Below are 18,964 nucleotides of genomic sequence, written 5' to 3'. Positions count from 1 at the left end.
GGAAAAAACAGAGAAAATCATTCTCCGTTTCCGTTTCGGAGAGCACCTGAGGGAGATCAGAGTGGTTTCTTGGCATTTTATCCGAGTTTTGGCGGTGTGAGTTGGTCCCTTGAGGTTTCGAGAGCTCCTCCGTTTCGGAGAGCACCTGAGGGAGATCGGAGTGGTTTATTGGGATTTTGTGCGACTTTTGGCGGGGTCAGTTGGTCCCTTGAGGCCTTGAGAGCAGGGTTTGGGACGGAAGGATTCCTTTTGGCGACAAAATTTTCGAGGTTCCCGTGGGTTTGGGACGGGTTCGGGTGGTAAGTTTCTAAACGGATTCAGATACGGGTAGGGCAAAGTTTGCGGGCACCCTACCGTTGCCATCTATATTCGTTCAATTGCTTCCGCTTGTGCCCGCCGGGCGCCTCCCCGGCTTTCCCCGCTGATATCCCCACCGCCGGCTAGCGCCGCTTTACCCCGTGCCACCACCGACAGGCGCCCCTCGTCCCGGCCCCTACTTCCTCGTCACCTCGCCCGATTTGAAACTCAAATTCAAGGAGGAAGCGATTTAGGTCTGTTCTCTTCGTCGTCTCTTTGCCAACTTTTCCAAGAGGAGATGCCATCGTTCCCTAACGGTATCTCCTCTGAGGGCCAGAAGAGCGGCGGCGGAAAGCTCGCTCAGGGGGACCACAAAGCCCAGCAGGCGCTAGCGAGGTAAAAATTTCTTTTATATCGTATAAGTCTCTTATTCAAGGATCTGTTGAAGAATTCCTTCTACCTCTTCTTTGTTTATCAATAATATAAATTAAAAAAAGAAAATTTTTATTTCTTGTGCTATGAGTTGTTGTTAATGGACACATTCGGTTCCCACTTCAGGAGACAGTGGATTTTAGAGCAGAGAAAATCATTGCCTATTGCATCAGGTATCCTCTTTGTCATGAAATTAACATAAGAGGGAAAAAGGAAGTTCCTTTTTTCTTTTTAGGTGGGTTGGGGGGATTAATTTACTTGGATTTCTTTTCTTTTAGCTCATTGGCTTGCGAATAATTTTCTTCTAATTGTGGGTTGTTTCAGTTGAGAGAAGGATTGTGGATGAAGTGAGGAAGAATGAGACTTTAATAATTGTTGGTGAAACTGGAAGTGGGAAGACCACCCGTGGGTTTTGTATCTTCTTATCCTTCTCATACGCTTATTGCAGTACATATTTTTCATTTTTTACTGTTCACATGCTAATTGTTTTTAATCATATGTGGATTTTCCACTTTGCAAAGACTAATTTTTCTTTGCAAAATATTGCTACAGCATGGTGAGTACACCTAGTGTCTTATGAGAATGAAAAATGTAAGCATCTTGAGAGAAGTGAGCAGTTCTATGCTAATGTTAGAACACACACATTTAGGATCACCATATGATCCCATCTATTACTTAGGTTGTACTTTCTGCTTTGTGAACCATCTCTGACTAACATGGCACTGAACATGAAATTGTGGAGGAAAACTTCAATATATTTGGCACAATATCCATGACTAGGGAAGTGCTAAATCTTTTTTATAAATGCATACTTTCATAAGAAACTTTTAAACCTCCCTATTCCGCCATCCCCTGCTCCAAATTCATTTAAATTTAGCTACTTTCTGTATTCCCTTATATTATATTCTGCATTATGGATGGAAAATTGCTTTATGAGAACACTTGACATGTTTTCTTTTTTGTTGCTGAATTCTTTATATATATGTATATGTATATATGTATATATACATATATACATATGTATATGTATAAATGTATATATAACAATCTTGTAGGAGTTCATGCTTGCTTCCACAATTCTTGCAGAATTGCCACAGTTTTTGTATAATGCTGGATTTTGCAAAGATGGGAAAGTCATTGGCATCACTCAACCACGTCGGGTTGCAGCTGTTACTGTTGCAAAACGTGTGGCAGAAGAGTGTAATGTTGAATTAGGACAGAAGGTTGGGTACTCAATTAGATTTGAAGATGTCACATCCAGCTCTACAAGAATTAAGTACATGACAGATGGTTTGCTATTAAGGTAATCACGCCTGTGAACCTTTTTATATGGTCTTGTGCCTGCTTTTTAGACTTGATGGCTCGCCAACTAGTTCTTGCTACTGTATTTGTTCAACTGACATATTAGCACTTTCTGTCTCAATAACAGTAATGAGTATTAAAGTACTTTTTCCATGGGGGAAAAAAACTCTATCCAAGTAATGACCTTAACTAAAGTGGCTTCTAATTCTGGGTAGATGGTGGGAAGTTGCTCTCTTGAGGAATGTAACGAATTGTTTTAATCCCATTTTAGGAAGATACCTTTTACAACCTGGATTTATGATGTTGGTCCAATCACTTCAGTGGCAACAGACCACTTGCATTCCAGATGAAACGAGAGATAATAAATGAATAAAGATGGAGCAAGAATTGTTCCTTTGGTTTTCTTGGTTGATAAAAAACCAGTTAGCATGAGTCATCTGATCATCTCCGGGATTTGGGCCTTTCTTTCTTGGGCAAATTGAATTTTTATGTTCAATGCACAGCAATGCTCAGAAAGTGCAGAAATTGGGGTATTTTTTGTTGATGTCAAGTACCTTCGGTTGAGGGATATTGGGATCACTATCTCCTTTTTCTTTTAATTTTTGAGGCATGATCCTTTCTCTTTTATAGAGAATGCATATTCACAGATAAACCATGCATATTTGACAACTTACACTCAAAAGGTTTGGGGTACATTTAGCTTAGTTGTGATGCTTATAGCAGGAATCTTCTATCTAGAATAAATTTCATGCTTCATAATTTTTTTCAGAACTTCAAACCTGCAGCCTCTTCCTAGGGAATTTCTTACTCAAAATTGTTTTTAGAATATCTATTACCTAGCATCACACTCATTTACTCTCCTGAACTTGCTCCTGATTCTGGCAACGAATTCCAGCAATAACATTTCAACATACTATGATCTAATAGATTCATTTTCTTGTGAAACTTACTTTGCAAATACCCCATCCTATCCTATTGGAAAGACTTTTAAGATAATTGAAGGTCAAGGAACAGTATTTTATGGCATTTAACAAAAGCTGTATTTTGTGGTGATCTAATCTAACAGTAAGTCTCCATTTCATGGTAGTGAGTGACTATATATAACAATTCTAATGATAGCTTTTACAATCAGCTGTCCAGTGATGTGCCCAATAAACTTACCAGAGGGTGCATCACAAGCTGTTACGGTGATTTACAAACATAATTAGGTAAACAACCGACTCTGCAAGGTGCCAAAACACATGTTCAAAAACCCTTCTGTGCTGAACTAGCACAGCTCACTGCTAGCTGCTCATATTCTTGGCTTTCTGCCTAACCTGAAAGAAGATAAATGTGGCTTCATTAAGCATGATCTTATTTGCTTTAGTTTAGGACCTGTAGGTTGCAGTGAGTACATCAACTTATTTAACGATTATGCCATCTTTCTTTTGTGGGTGTTAAACTGGCCCACTTCACTGATTGATGTGCTGGATTACTCTTATGAATTAATTAATTTATCTTCTGTAAGAATATTTGGGTTTGGTTTGACATATTTTAAATCATTGTTTTATGTGGGTGATTTGGACAAGTTCCAGGTTTTCATGTTAATAATTTGAGCTTTTTCTTACCTTTTTTGCCCAAACAGCTGGCAAATTTGATTTATTTGACTTGGTTGCTCATGACATGTTTTCCATTTTTGTCTGGAGATTTTATATCATTTCCTGTGTGCATCGATTTTTTACGTTTTGCTTGGATGTGGACATCAATTTATTAATATGATAGTTCACCTTTTTTTAAATTGTAAAAATTATTCTATCAGCTAATATTTGGGTCATTTATCAACAGGGAAGCACTGCTGGATCCATATCTATCTAGATATAATGTCATCATTGTCGACGAAGCTCATGAAAGAACAGTCCACACTGATGTGTTATTGGGGTTGTTAAAAAATGTACAGTTTGCAAGATCACGTTCTACTATCAAGCAGCATAATTTTGACAATGCAAATGCTAACAAATATGTGGTGTCAGATAAAGAAGATAAGACTCAAAGCTTCAGTACTTTGAGGGCATGTCAGGGTGCAAAACTCACCTCCCTAAAGTTGATAATAATGTCTGCTAGTTTGGATGCAAGGGGTTTTTCTGAGTATTTGGGGGGTGCAAAAGCTGTGCACATTCAAGGAAGGCAACACCCTGTTGATATACTGTATACATATCAACCTGAGCCAGATTATATAGATGCTACCCTAATTACTATTTTTCAGGTAATTAATTTACATTTAGCCATATCATCATCTTTCTTTCTTGAATTTGACCATCATTGGTGTCCTACATATAATCAATATCTAGGACTTCAAAATGCTACAAGGAATATGAAATTGGATGAGGTGTCTCCAAGATTGGTTGGGTTTCGTAGGTTTTCAGATGTTGATTTATTGATATCTTTATAGGTGATTTTTTTTTTTTTTTTAAAAAGTTTTTATAGATCCCCTTCCCAAAAGAATGAAAAAACCACAAAAAAAGTTCTAATTGGGAGATCACATGTTTTAGTACTTCATACTATACTTTGCTTGATATGTAAAAACTGAGCCACTTCATTCGCTCATTTTATATTTGCATCCTTATTAAGCCTAGGGATAATATCTCTTTTTTATTTGTCAGATCCATCTGGAGGAGGGTCCTGGAGATATTCTTGCATTTTTGACTGGGCAAGAGGAGATTGAAGCGGTAGAGAGGCTTGTTCATGAGCGCGGTCACCAGCTACCTGAAGGCAGTCAACAAATCATAACTGTTCCTATTTACTCTTCTCTTCCTTCAGAGCAGCAAATGAATGCCTTCAAGCCAGTCCCTTATGGTTTTCGCAAGGTAAATCTGATAATTTTCATCCTTATTGATCAGAAAAAAGTAGATGGTGTTCATCAATATGTTTACTTATTTACCACTGTTAAAAGATGAGAAACTAATTATTGACTGTTCAAAATTATGATATTTTATTGTTAACTTTACAGCAAATCTTATTCCCACACTTTGTTCTTGCTTGGCTCCTAACAACTCAGTGCATTTAATCTAACTTATTGCAAGTGCATGCTAGCTTGTCTTTGAATCAACTCTCTGGTGCAAGAGTTAGGATTGAACGATTTGTCAGTTTATCTTAGTTTAGTGACCATGTATATAAGTAGTAGGTTTAATATCTTGTTTTCATACTGTGAATCATTCCTTATCATCAAACATGGCACAAGTCTATTGGTTGTGCATTTATATAGCAATTAATATGTTATAGTTACTTTTGCATCCAGTGAGAATGCATTACATGCATTATGACGTTATGTGATTATGGAAGAGGCAAATAACTGTAAAATTAGCTTGTTGCAGTAAGTCGAGTCAAAATTAATTCACTACATCTGCTTGTAATTTTTCCATGTGGACATTTAACTTGATTACTTTCTAACTCAAAATGGTATCTACATATGTTGGATTATCATGCACCTATCCTAGTGCTGATAGGTCCTTTTTCTCAATGGATTATGTAGGTCATACTAGCAACAAATATTGCCGAGACTTCTGTTACAATACCTGGCATCAAGTATGTTATAGACCCAGGACTGGTGAAAGCTCGTTCATACAACCCAGTAACAGGGATGGAATCATTGATCATCATTCCAACCTCAAAAGCACAGGCTCTTCAGAGGAGGTAAGAACATTGGTATGCTTACTGATCTGCGTTGGTTGTAAGAATTTTTATTAGATACTTTGACTGATCTTTATGCATTTGGTTCCAGATTGTTATGCCTACTTTTTATTTCATTCGATAAGTTACTTCTTTTTGGTCATTTATTTATTTTTACAATGAGCATGATGGCACAAGTTTTTGTAATAGTTATGGTGATTGATACCTCATAAACGTTGATATCCATGTCTTCGAGCTGATAACACTATCTGGGACAATTTTCATCAAGATCACATGTGACTTGACATATGTTCTGAACTAGGATAAACATTGAGAATAGTTGCTATATTCTTAAAGACAAAAGGAATATATTAATTAGGAAAAAAATATAGTGACACCCTTCAACTTTGGGTGAGAAGCACTTCAACACCAAAAGTTAAAAATTTTTAATAAAAGCCTCAAAGTTTTTTTTTTTTTTTTTAAATTTTTTGTGTCAATGTGGTCTGGCCATCTATTTTCATTAAGAGACGTCACGTATTAGTTATCATGCAGTCATCCCGTCGTAACTTTAAAATATGCTATTCCCAAAAAATCCACCTGCCCTCCCCCATCCTCTTCCCCCACCCCTTTCCATTCACTCCTCTCTCTCTCACTGTTTGCGGAATGCTATGATTGGTGCTGCAACTGCTTGACACCCACCACACTAGTGATGCGTATGGCCACCGCTGCCCTCCCGATGGACAGCTTGCACCACCAACAGCCCTTTCGCTCAGACTGCTTCCTCATCCTCTTCACCCATCCCCCATAACCAATAGGAGCATGCCCACTGCCTCCACAACCTCAACATGCTCCCTCATGAATCTCTCCCCCGCTCCTCTCTAGGGGGTCCAGAAGCCCTAGTCTCGCCCTCTCCTTCGAGCCCAAATTCATCTACCACGTGGCTGCATGGATCTGAAGGGGTTATCATCGGCTGTCAAGAATAGAAAAAGAAGGAAGACACAGAGAGAGAGAGAGAGAGAGAGAGAGAGAGAGAGATGAGAATTAATCGGGAAATGGATGGGAAGGAATATGGAGAGAATAATCAAACAGATGAAAGAGCTGCCCAATTCGATAAAAGAAAATGCAACTTCTAAGGTAGGAAATAGATGGGAGGAGGAACAGGTACAGGAGAATCAAGGAGGGTGAAGGTCAGGAATGAGGATGAGATTCACATGGCAACCAGATGAAAGAGCTGCCCAATTCGATTAAAAAAATGAAACTTCTAAGGTATCTCAACATTTCATCAACCTGGATTGAAACAGTCTGAGTCAATAAGCAACCTCCATAGGTTGCAGTGTTTTTACCTAAGTGTTCTTATCTTTAGATGCTTCCTGCATTCATAGGCATGCTTCATAACTTGCAGGTTCTATACCTAACAGCTTGTAAGTTTCAGACATTGCCCTTATTCATCATAAATGAGAAAGGCAATAGCAGATTTAACAGAATTGTAGAGCTAGAACACTTAAACGTAACATTGAATCCAGGATCCCATGAAGGCAAAAAATCTAGTAGCAGATGCCCAAATGGCAAAGTTAAAGGAGAAGAAAAACTTGTGGTCTCTAATCTTGTTATGGAAGAGTTTTCATTCAGAGGAGGTGGATGACTCACTGGAGGGTCTTGAACATAGATGGTTACATGGGCTGCAAGATTTCTAGCTGGATGACAAACAACATAGACTCATGGCTCCCAAATCTGGTCCACTTAACATTAAGCAATATTCATGTATGTGATTATCTTCCACCATTTGGGCGGCTACAAGCTCTTCAGTCTCTGGAGCTAAGACACGAGCAGAGTCACATACATGGATACTGAATCTAATGTTAGTTGCAGCAGATTGACTCCATACACTTCACTGAAGGAACTCCATTTTGAGAATATTCTTGACTTAGAGGAGGGGCCAACTGTAGTGATGGTGGATAATGGTGGCGAAAGACAAGAAGTATTTATGCTTACTTCTCTTAAGACTTTAATAGCATCCAGATATTCCAAGTTGAAACTAAAGCCATGGCCGACATCCACTGTGGACATCTGAGTGTGCGATAGCAGTGAGATGTTGTCATTGAGATGGCAAATGTGCCCATCCTTGGTATCATCATGTTTGCTTCTTAGGAGACTATAGGTTTAGAAATGTGGCATACCATCTGATGGGTCGAAGGGGCTGTAATACCATGCCAAACTTGAGGACTTATCAATTGAATTTTGTGATGAGCTGATTAATGTACCAGAGAGCATGCAAACACCTAACTTCACTTTGATCACTGAAGAGAGTGGCCTGCACCACTCCGGCCAAATTGCTGGAATGGCTGGGAGACCTTATATCATTCGAAACGTTAGAGATCTAATGCTGCCCAAGCTGACGAGATTGCCTTAGGGCCCGGAATGCCTCATTGCCCTTGAAAAGCTAACCGTTAGCTACTGCAGCTCCACCAAAATAATCGAGGCCAAGGCATGGGAGGAGAGGGTTAGGTTGGCAGAATTCTCAGTGATGGGAATAGATTGAATAAATTCTGGCATTGCAGTGGATGAACGATAAGAGTATTTTCATCTTTTGAACTAGTACATTAATGATGTCAGGGGCTAGATGAACAGCTGGACAGACACAAAAATTAAAATCTTTTAGGGGTTACTTGAAAATTTTTAAACTTTGGGTTCAAAATGTTTCTTACCTGAAGTTAAAGGGGTGTTGCTGTATTTTGCCCTATTTTGTTGTTCAAGTACTTGAATGTTTTTTCTTCCTTCCATAACTAATCAAATATCTCTATCTTAATCTTAATCTGAATCTTGACTCTGCTGGTTGGTGCATCATTGTGAACACCAATTGGCTTACAACTTGATGTCACAGACTACCTAACAGGCCTGAGATTGTACTAAGTTTCTAACAAATTTTCATTGATTTAAAACTTATTGTTGGTAAGAATCAATATTGTATCCATAGCAGTTTTCCTTTCTTCATGAAGACATCACCAGTTTTATGTATCTGAACATACTGTAAAGAAAACCGTATGTTTCTTTTTTCCTTGAAAAGAAAAAGAACATACAGTTTTCTTCACAGTATCTTTTGGTGCTGAAAATAACAAAAAGCTATATTTTTCTTTATTGGTCTGATTTCTTTGTTATATTTTCTGTTTTATTCATGATACATTCCATATGATTTTATTGACCAGTCTAGCAACTTGAATAATTTTTGACTGTTGTTGAGAGTTAGCATCTCATTGAACTTCATGTTTTATGCCGATGATGTATAGAGTTCCTAACTGCATTCAGTGCAGTTTTTGTGTAAATTACAATTTTATCTGATTTGTTATAGCAAGACTTTGCCCATGTCAAATGCAGTGGTCGTGCTGGACGGGAGGGACCAGGGAAATGCTTCCGATTGTACCCGGAAAGTGAGTTTGGTAAACTTGTTGATTCTACAGTTCCAGAGATAAAGAGGTGCAACCTTTCAAATGTTGTGCTACAGCTGAAAGCCCTAGGTGTTGACGATATCATAGGGTTTGATTTCATGGAAAAGCCTTCAAGGTGAAACCCGATATTCTGCTTTGATTTTACATGTTTGTTAGGGCATGGTTTTGAAATATTAAAAACATATGACGAGATTTTAATAAGCTCACCTAGTAATATCTGTGCAAACAGGACAAGTGCCTTCACCTGGTAAGAGCACATTCAGTTTGCTGCTAATAATTGATGAACAATTCTAGGCTTTGAAAAGATTTTGGCTTTGCTTCCTAAGCTGGAGATACAGTATCTGTTCTATGGACTTGAGTGCTGGTTGGCATGGCATGGCATTACATGCATGATTCACAGCAAGCCGGTGGCTCACTGGCATGTAGCACTAGCACAGTATGAGCTGCCTGCTGGGGCTTGGCATGCTGTTTGTACCCATGCATGCCAAGCATTGGCATCGAACGGTATGCACTAGACTAATGCCAGTGCAGCATGCCACCTACACATGATACTTAAATGCTTGGTCTGTTCAGAAAAAAAGCTTATATTTGTATCTTTTTATTACATTTGTCTGTTTTTTGGTATGGAACATAAATCCTAAAAATTACCAATAGTCTATTCAACCATTACTTGCAACTAAATTGGTGGACTTATAAAAGTCAAGTAACTTTTGAGGACATGCTAGTGGAATTAGTTTCAGACTTTTTACCTGTTTAGACTTGAACTGTTGTCCAAGTCTCAGTTGGAAGTCAGAATTTTGGTTTGTTTCATTTTTCCGTTGCACTGAAAATCATTTGATATGTCAGTAATTTTGTATGTGCTGCTTCCTTTAAAATTATTAGCATTGTGTTTTAACTATCAAGATTTCAATGCTTGATTTACTGAAATTGACCTTTTATTTGTTTCAGTAGTGACTTTCATTTTCACTGAAAAACTATATACATGACTTTCATGACTATTGACAGGATGGCTATTGTGAAATCTTTGGAGCAATTACTGCTACTAGGGGCTTTAACTGATGATTACAAATTGTCAGATCCAATTGGGTGTCAGATGGCCCGGCTACCATTGGACCCCATGTATTCTAAGGCACTGATCTTGGCTGGTGAATTCAAGTGCATGGAAGAAATGCTGATAGTGGTTGCCATGCTTTCAGTGGAATCTATTTTTTATTTTCCTCGCGAGAAAATGGAAGAGGTATGCATGTGGCATGTCTCATATTTTGTAATTTGTCACAAAATTTGCTTGACATAGTGTCTGCAAGTTGATGACATCATGCATTTTTCTGAACTTTTTTATAAAACAGGATGTTGTTAAAATTTGTTGCTGTATAAAATTTCTTCTTGTTAAAATTTGTCACGAAATTTCTTGCTGTATAAAAGTTCTGCTTTTCCACATTTTCCTTTTGTTGGTTATATAAAACATTAAATGTTACATACAGATGATACGATAGATCCTGGCCTTGATTTCATAATGCCATGTAAAAGCATCATAACTTAAACGAATGATGGTATAAAATAAAATATGTATAATTCAGGGACAAATAGGAATTTGAATTTCTTACTTAATAAATGTCTTTCATTCAAGATTATATGCAGATGATTTATATGGAAAAGGGGACCTGCCTAGTGATCAATTAGGCTTGTTGGTTTGTTATGCATTAACTTTGGCATTTTATTCTAATAACTGGAGTATGCCATGGACAAACCAAAAGTCACCCTGGGCCAACAAGAGAAAAAACACGATTATATTGCTGCACATATCCTTTATCCCCAAATGCTGACTGACCAATCTATAACCTTTCCAAGCCCACATGTTTAGCTTGGTTATAACTATCAACTTAAGGGCTGACTATGTTTCATGAAAGCTTGCTTACATGACGTACATAATACATGGTTTTATGTACCAAACTGTAACTGTCCATAGTGGATGTATCATACTGTTCCGGTGGGGAACCAATATAATGCAGGTGCTCGATACAATATTGTATGCTTGCATGGTAGGGGTGCCAACTTGGTACCTTTATCATATGCCATTGTGATGCTCGCCCCTACTGGTACATTTACTAGCACAGGACCCATTGCCGAGGCGTAAAACATTGTAGAGTAGTCCTAGCCATTACTTCTGGACTGCACTTGTTTATGAAGATGATTATATATATATTTATTTGGTTCTTTGTGACTACATGGGTCCTCTAATTCAATTGTCTTATGCTTGTAAAAAATGAAAATTCATATTATGTCAAATACTAAAGTATTGCATTACTCTGGTGGTTAGGCTTCGGAGCTTGTTTATCTTCCGACATGTTAGTTCTCCACCCCGCAACACCCCCCCCCCCCCCACCCCAACAAGACCACAACCACCAAAAAAAAAAAAAATAGAGAACACACACACATACAAACAAGTGAATCTAGCATAGAAAAACATCCAACAATTTCCTTCTCTATCCCAAAGTATTTCGTTGTACTATCTATTCTGTTATACAAAACAATATTCCCCTCATATCCATATACCTCTTCATGTATCACCTTTTTTGGCATAACAATGTCTCACAGGTGATAGTTTATAATGCTCCAAATTTGAAGGCGCTCAGTTACATCCTCATAAAATTTAATGCAAATGTAAGATGCTCAATTTTAGTATTTAAAAATCAAATTACATTTTATATTAAAACCCTTATTTCTGATAAACTGCAGATAAATTATTATCTTTCTTGATTCCACTACCAACAAATGTTATATAAATTTTGAATGAACCTCTCATGAGGATCTGAGTTACATCTTCACTTCCCTTTCTATCTTGTGCATGGTAAGTGCAACTCATGTTAGATAATCGAAGGAAAGAGGTGAAATAACCAGTTAACTGCCACTATTTCATGCAATCTTCTCTGAGGTAACCATGCTGAGTATTGCCTATTGTCTTGGTTTTATGCCTAGGCAAAAGCTGCAAGGAAGAGATTTTCAAGCCCCGAAGGGGACCATATATCCCTAGTAAATGTATATCGGGCTTCTGCAGAATGCTTGGAGAAGAGCAGAGAAGCAACTAGTAAAGAGAAAACAATTGAAAAAGCTCTAAATAAATGGTGCAGGGAGAACTTCATCAATTACCGGTCACTAAGGCATGCACGAGATGTTCACAGGTCAGCTGTACTCACCTTATCGACAGTTTAATACTTTGAATTACTTTTGGTACCTAGCAAAGCTGATGTGTAACCTCTTTACAATTCGAATTGATAGCCACCTAGATCATAAAGTTGCAATTTCATTTCGATAGCCAATATATGTATACTTTTTAACTGTTCGGGTGTATAAACTTTTGTGTTTCTTAAAATAATTTGCATTTTTATGCAATATATGTATACACTTTGATATCATCAAAGCAAGTTTGTGCAAGTGATTCTGAGAATTTTCTACTGTTGGTAGGAAAAAAACTGTATCATTTGGACTACCATACCTTCTCATAATTTAACAACTTTCTTCTTGCAGTCAAATTCAAGGGCATGTCCAACAAATGGGTCTGTCTCTGTCATCATGTGGAGATGACATGCTTCAGTTCCGCCGGTGCCTTACAACCTCATTCTTCCTCAATGCAGCACTGAAGCAACCAGATGGATCATACAGGTTTAGAATCATACTGTAGCTATACTGCGATTAATTCCAAAAGGGGAAAAAATGCAACACCAGGAATAATGCGTTCCCTCCTTTTTTTTTTCCGTTATTTTTGATGGTTGCATGGCCAAGAACCCTAGGGCAGAATGGCAACATTAAGAATTCTTGAATGAATCCAGGCCTGCCCAAGTATCATTTGGTGAATTATTAATCTTGCCCATTGTTACCTTCAAGAAGGCAACATCTATCCATCTACATTTACTCAGAAATTAATCAGGAGAAAATTAATTAGCTACTTGATTATTTTAGGTGTCAAGTTCTTTTGTTATAAATGCTGTTTTTCTTGTCTGCCAAACTGTCATGTATTCAATCAGTCTAACCATCCTATGAAGCTCAATCATTCAATGAATTGTAATTTATGCCTGTTGTCTGCTAAAGGTTACCTTCAAGTAACTTCAAAGTCAGAATCACTGTCGTCAAACAAATTTGCTACTAATTATTTTTATGTAGAAAGTTATGCTGGTAAATTTTCTGCATTGTGTCATGTCGGCCCTTTTTTTTGTTTCTGGAGCAGAGAACACTGCCTTTTACGCAAATCATTTCTAATCTTGTTATTATTCTCTGGCAGGGCTATGTCGAGCAGTCAAACCGTACAGATACATCCTTCTTCAGTTCTATTCCGGACAAGACCAGAGTGCATCATCTTCAATGAGTTGGTTCGAACAAACCAAAACTATGTTCGTAATCTAACACGAGTGGATCCCCTGTGGTTACCAGAACTAGCTCCTCAGTATTATGCTGCAGAGAATTAATTTGTTTTTTCGTGTCAAATTTTAAATTTTGATTGATCCATTTATGCGTGGATCCTTCTTAATTACCACTTCTTTGTATTCCTGCAGTGCTGTAATTTCCTGCAATCTTCTTTAAAATATATGTTCTTTTCCATCTATTTATAAAGCAACGGGAGCCAAAATAATAAATTGATATGGTACAGAAGAGAGAAGGGCAAGAGAAGCCCATGTCCGTTCGTACCTCCGATGTCCAAAGAGTCAAAGCTGAGCTAGAGCTCCAACATTTCATAATTTATTATGTTTTTTTTTTGTTATTACATAATTTATTATGTTTGACGGCGCAATGCTCAGCGGATCTAGAAATGGGACTGAATTACTGAAATAAAGAGACAGCTCAGGTGATGTCATGTGTTGGATGTCCACGTGGAATAGTCCAAGTAAGGAAATAATATTTTGGAATTGGAACAGAATTTAGCCTTCCTTTTCACCTTCATTTCCGTCTCCCCTCCATTCTCTCTCTCTGTGTGCGTTCCCTTGTTCTCAAGGCAATCACCACCATTAACCTTCTTTATCTTTCCCAGACCAGGCCACCTGGCACCTACATCCCCCTACCTCCTCAACTAAGATGGTGTACTTGCTATCCAAACTCGCTCCATGACGAGGTCCGATCAAGCTGCCCCCTCTCCCTCTCCATGTGTTGCTGACGTCCACACTTTGAGCATCCACCTGCTGCCTATCTTGGCGGATCGCTAATAGGATGGCAAAGATCGACTTGACCTGAAAAACACAACCAGACCCGGCTATGTTTGCATCATATTTGGCTCAAGAGTTTATTAGTTAGAATCGAGTATGGGTCAACGTTTTTATCGAACCTAGGGTACAGTTCTATTTGACTCAAGGTAGCTTAGGTTTGGTTAAGTACTTGATAACAATTATTTATTTATTTTGATACTAGTTGATCAAATCATTTCGCAAAATAACCAATAAGAATTGTAAGTATTGAGTTTGATAATTAGCATGAATTTAAGAGGCTTTGAGTCTGACAAAATAGGTTAAGTTAGAATTAAATTGGTGATCCAAAAGGACTGTAAATAGGTATGGGTCAAGAAGTCCTGATTAGAAAAGTCAAGAGGTTTTGACTGAAAGTTGAAGTGGACTTAGCATGGTCAAGGGCCCAACCCGACCATCGCCACCTCTAGGACTCACTGTCATAGGCAACAAAAATTTCATGATCGTGTCATTCTTGACAATAGTAATTTTTGAGATTATTTTGTTTTAGATCAATTTTCTTTACATTCAAAGAATTCACAGAGAGATCTATTGTAAGATTAGAGAACTGAAAAGCAGAAGGTCCTTTGTTTTGAATGGAAAAGAGGAAGGAAATGAGAAAGTTAAAGAAGAAAGTTTTGATCTATCTCCCAATTTTACAGAATTAAATTATCTTTTTGAAAAATAGAGTCGATAGGTTTATGTCAAAGAAATTGAAATATGGGATTTCCATCTCTGCACTCGGCCAAGATTTTTTTTTTTTTTTTGTTATGATAATGGAAGCCAAAGTTTTCACCTTAATTTTTTTTTACGATTTATCCTAACTAAAAAAGAATTCATCATGTCCCTCTTGACCATAGTAACTTATGAGATTATTTTATTTTAGATCAAGTTTCTTTACATTCAAAGAATTCACAGAGAGATCTATTATAAGATTAGAGAATTGAAGACCGGAAACAGAAGGTCCTTTGTTTTGAATGGAAGAGAGGAAGGAAATGAGAAAGTTAAAGAAGAAAGTTTTGATCTATCTCCCAACTATACAAAATTAAATTTTATTTTTAAAACATAGAGTCAATAGGTTTATGTCAAAGAGATTGGAATATGGGATTTCCATCTATGTACTTGGGCCATTTTTTAATTTTTGTTATGATAATGGAAGCCAAAGTTTTCACCTTAATTTTTTTTTACGATTTATCCTAACTAAAAAAGAATTCATCATGTCAATCTTGACCATAGTAACTTATGAGATTATTTTATTTTAGATCAAGTTTCTTTACATTCAAAGAATTCACAGAGAGATCTATTATAAGATTAGAGAATTGAAGACCGGAAACAGAAGGTCCTTTGTTTTGAATGGAAGAGAGGAAGGAAATGAGAAAAATTAAATTTTCTTTTTAAAACATAGAGTTGATATGTTTGTGTCAAGGAGATTGGAATATGGGATTTCCATCTCTGTACTTCGGCAAGTTTATTTATTTATTTATTTATGATAATAGAAGCCAGAGTTTTCACCTTAAATTTTTTTACAATTTATCCTAAGTAAGAAAGAATTCTACCACGTCCAATTGTTCATGAAGATATTGAATGGCTTTTCAAAAGGAGATAGGATCATGGACTGTTCAGTAAAGATGGGATTTTTGCTGAGTAGAAGAACAAGTGGAAGAGGGAGGAAATCTCTGTCCTTTGGGATATACATTGAGAATACCCTCAATTTCAAGAAGATCTCTTAAGTATTAATTGACAGCTGATCAAGTCACATTAGCTGTCCCATATTTCTGTTATTTATAGATATAAATAACATTTTCTGATATTTATTAATTTATTATTTTAATAAGTGATATATATGCTAGAGCATGCTTTCTTATATTACCTTTTAGTTCCATTATTTTGGAGATCATATGCATTAGAGTACGTTGAAGGAAATATAGAAATTGTGCAACAGCCCTAATCCCTGATCTTTTATCGGCAATACATAGAAAAGTAATTATCAAACTAAAGTTTCAATTTCTAGATTGTTTGTTTTGTTCTGGAAGCGATCTAAATGTTATAGGAAGGATGCATTACTTGTATTCTTTTAAAAACTATAAACAGGCTCCTCTTTTACCTTTAAATATGATAATTCCCTTTGGTAGAACAAGATGCACCATGTCGAAGTCTGGAGTTATATATTTAAGCTGCTAATGTTTCTACTAATTGTATCAGAGTGTAAATCTGTAGCAATGCTCTTGTACTTCTCTAAATTGCTGCTAACCTGATTATCGAACTAGTTAAAGAAAATATTCTTCTTGTTTATCAATACTTTGATGGCCCTCATTCTTGAAAATAGGATCAAAAAGGGATTGTGTTGATTATATGACCAAATTTGAAGAAAATAAGGGTGTAAAGAGATACAATCAAGTCCACAATCAATAAAGGCGTAAATTCTAAAGCGGCAGAGCCAGATATATAACTACAAGAAAAACATGAAGATGCAGCATGCCTAAGGGAAATTGTCTGCATTATCAAAGTTATAGACATCGAACCATTTAGCAAGAACTTTGCAGGCTAAATCTCACATTCTCATATTCTAAATACTGATGAGATCTAAATTCTTTTAGCAAAACCATTTTGTATATGATAACTCATATAACACCAATCACTTACAAACTGTGATGGTAAGGCTAGTTGGAAGTTTCACCACCCTCTTTCTTCTTTCCTGCCAAGGATGACCAGGGTAGGGGATACCTCAGATTTTCTCACCTTTAAAGAGTTTTTAGGCCCAAGCAGTGGCCACTCCATTTTTCCTTTCTGAAAAATTTCCCCATTAGGCTGTTTCCGTTCCCAAGTTTCTCTCGGTAAATCTTCCAGTTTTCTTTCTTGACAATTTTTTCATTGCAACTAAGCATTTAAAATGATTTTAACCTCTGTTGCCCCTCTAAAACTGGATTCAGAAAAATGAAGAAAAAGGGGATACATCAATGCGTGCATACTTGATCATGTACAAGAGTGATGAGCATGTAAAGAAACAACACAAAAGTCAAGACAGGGATGAAAAACTAACAAAAGTGAGGACGGAATAGTAGTACAATCAGAACATTTATGGTGGAAGCCCTTCATAAAAATTAAAATTGTGGTAATTCAATTTATTTCGCCAATGATTTCTATCCTCATACACCTATATATGAAGGCATTGCAAACACCCTTAAAAACCTAACCTCATGTGTTTATCTAATATAGACCTGAAATAGTTCTCTTGGATGAATATCAACCAATGCTTTTAAAGCCAAGGTTCAAAGCTAGGTCCTAATCTTCATTTTAGCCAAACATTTGATAATTTTTGTATTTTGGCTCTTGTTCTGATTATTTTGATTGAACCTGATGGAAGATGGAGAACTGTAAAATAGAATTGACAAAAAGATAATAAATAAATAGCAGATAAATTAAGTCAAGAAAGTAAGGTGGTAATCATTTTAAGGAATTCTTCTGCATGATATAATATTAAAATCATGCTAGAGTGTAATATATCATACTACTAATTGATGGGTATGTGAAATGTTTATGCCTGTAAGGTTTAAGTTATAGGATAGCGAACTTATGTGAAAAGGCTTTACTTTTTCTTAAATATCTTTCAATGTACCATTGCTATGCTTATAAGTCTTCTCAAACCTTATAAATTTTAAGTTTAACGTATAGAAAGTGCTGTCTGGCATTTGCAAAAATAAAGAAATATGAGAAAATTAGCATAGATAACTTACGCAGACTTAATATGGCCTTGTAAGTTAGTTTTAGTGTAAAATCCTAAACCATTTCCGGTATTGGACTAATTCCAACCAAACTGAAGCGTTCCATATTTGTTTTCAGTGTTTTGATCAAAACCTTAAACCATGCTGTGAACTATCATATTCTGGAGTTCTAACTTAAACAAACAAAAATGACTTGATAATATTGATTCTAAGATGCAACTTTGACATTTGGACCTTCCATATTGGAAACATATCGCTACGTCGAACATTCATTGAATACCTCGAACAGTCGAGTATCGACAAAGTCGAGGAAGTATTGCAACTCACCGTTGAACCAAGTTGGATGGATCCGATTGTCCAAACTTGATCGATGGGATTCTTCCTGTAGATCCCTCAGAAGCCAAATGACTCTAATGGACGATCTCTCAATATGTAATAATGAATGGTGATCTCTACAAAAGATCATTCTCTCTTCCCTTACTAAAATGCTTGGGACCGGCAGATGCCGACTATGCACTTAGAAAAGTGCATGAAGGGATTTGTGAAAATCACTTGGGGGGTAAGTCTTTAGCTTATAAAGTCTTACGACAAGGATACTATTGGCCCACCATGAAAAAAGATGCGACTGAACTTATCCGAAGGTATGAACCATGTCAAAAATATGCAAATATACAACATCAACCGGTTAGTCAGTTGATATCGATTGTGGCACCATGGCCCTTCGCACAATGAAGAATTGACATACTTGATCTTTTTTCTCCAGCATCTGGTCAGAGAAAAATCATAGTGACCGCCATCGACTATTTCACCAAATGAGTAGAAGCTGAACCTCTAGCACAAATCATGAAAAGTAAGATGAAAGACTTCATTTAGAAATCCATCATTTACAGATTTGGTTTACCATACACCATCATCA

The 18,964-nt window shown here is 36.8% G+C and overlaps 1 protein-coding gene across 1 annotated transcript; it reads left to right on the top strand.

Moving 5' to 3' along the window:
- The first annotated feature begins 312 nt into the window (after positions 1–312).
- On the top strand, positions 313–13,716 carry LOC105041965 (pre-mRNA-splicing factor ATP-dependent RNA helicase DEAH10). The gene is made up of 12 exons (XM_010919047.4): positions 313–693; positions 856–902; positions 1,054–1,134; positions 1,816–2,032; positions 3,856–4,273; positions 4,671–4,874; positions 5,540–5,700; positions 9,049–9,234; positions 10,125–10,356; positions 12,096–12,298; positions 12,645–12,779; positions 13,396–13,716. The coding sequence occupies exons 1-12, from the start codon at positions 596–598 to the stop codon at positions 13,577–13,579; spliced, it is 2,166 nt and encodes a 721-aa protein (XP_010917349.1). The 5' UTR covers positions 313–595; the 3' UTR covers positions 13,580–13,716.
- Positions 13,717–18,964: the final 5,248 nt, after the last annotated feature.

Source organism: Elaeis guineensis, chromosome 3 (genome assembly GCF_000442705.2).
Source record: "Elaeis guineensis isolate ETL-2024a chromosome 3, EG11, whole genome shotgun sequence".
In the NCBI taxonomy this organism is placed as follows: Eukaryota; Viridiplantae; Streptophyta; class Magnoliopsida; order Arecales; family Arecaceae; genus Elaeis; species Elaeis guineensis.
Note: the sequence above shows the minus strand (reverse complement) of the source record. Positions and strands in the feature narration are given on the sequence as shown.

What these genes read in the sequence shown, in the direction of transcription:
- LOC105041965 (XM_010919047.4), top strand. Translation starts at nt 596, where the DNA reads ATGCCATCGTTCCCTAACGGTATCTCCTCTGAGGGCCAGAAGAGCGGC. An exon ending in GCCCAGCAGGCGCTAGCGAG is followed by an intron (nt 694 to 855) that starts GTAAAAATTTCT and finishes TTCCCACTTCAG; the next exon opens with GAGACAGTGGATTTTAGAGC. An exon ending in TGGAAGTGGGAAGACCACCC is followed by an intron (nt 1,135 to 1,815) that starts GTGGGTTTTGTA and finishes CAATTCTTGCAG; the next exon opens with AATTGCCACAGTTTTTGTAT.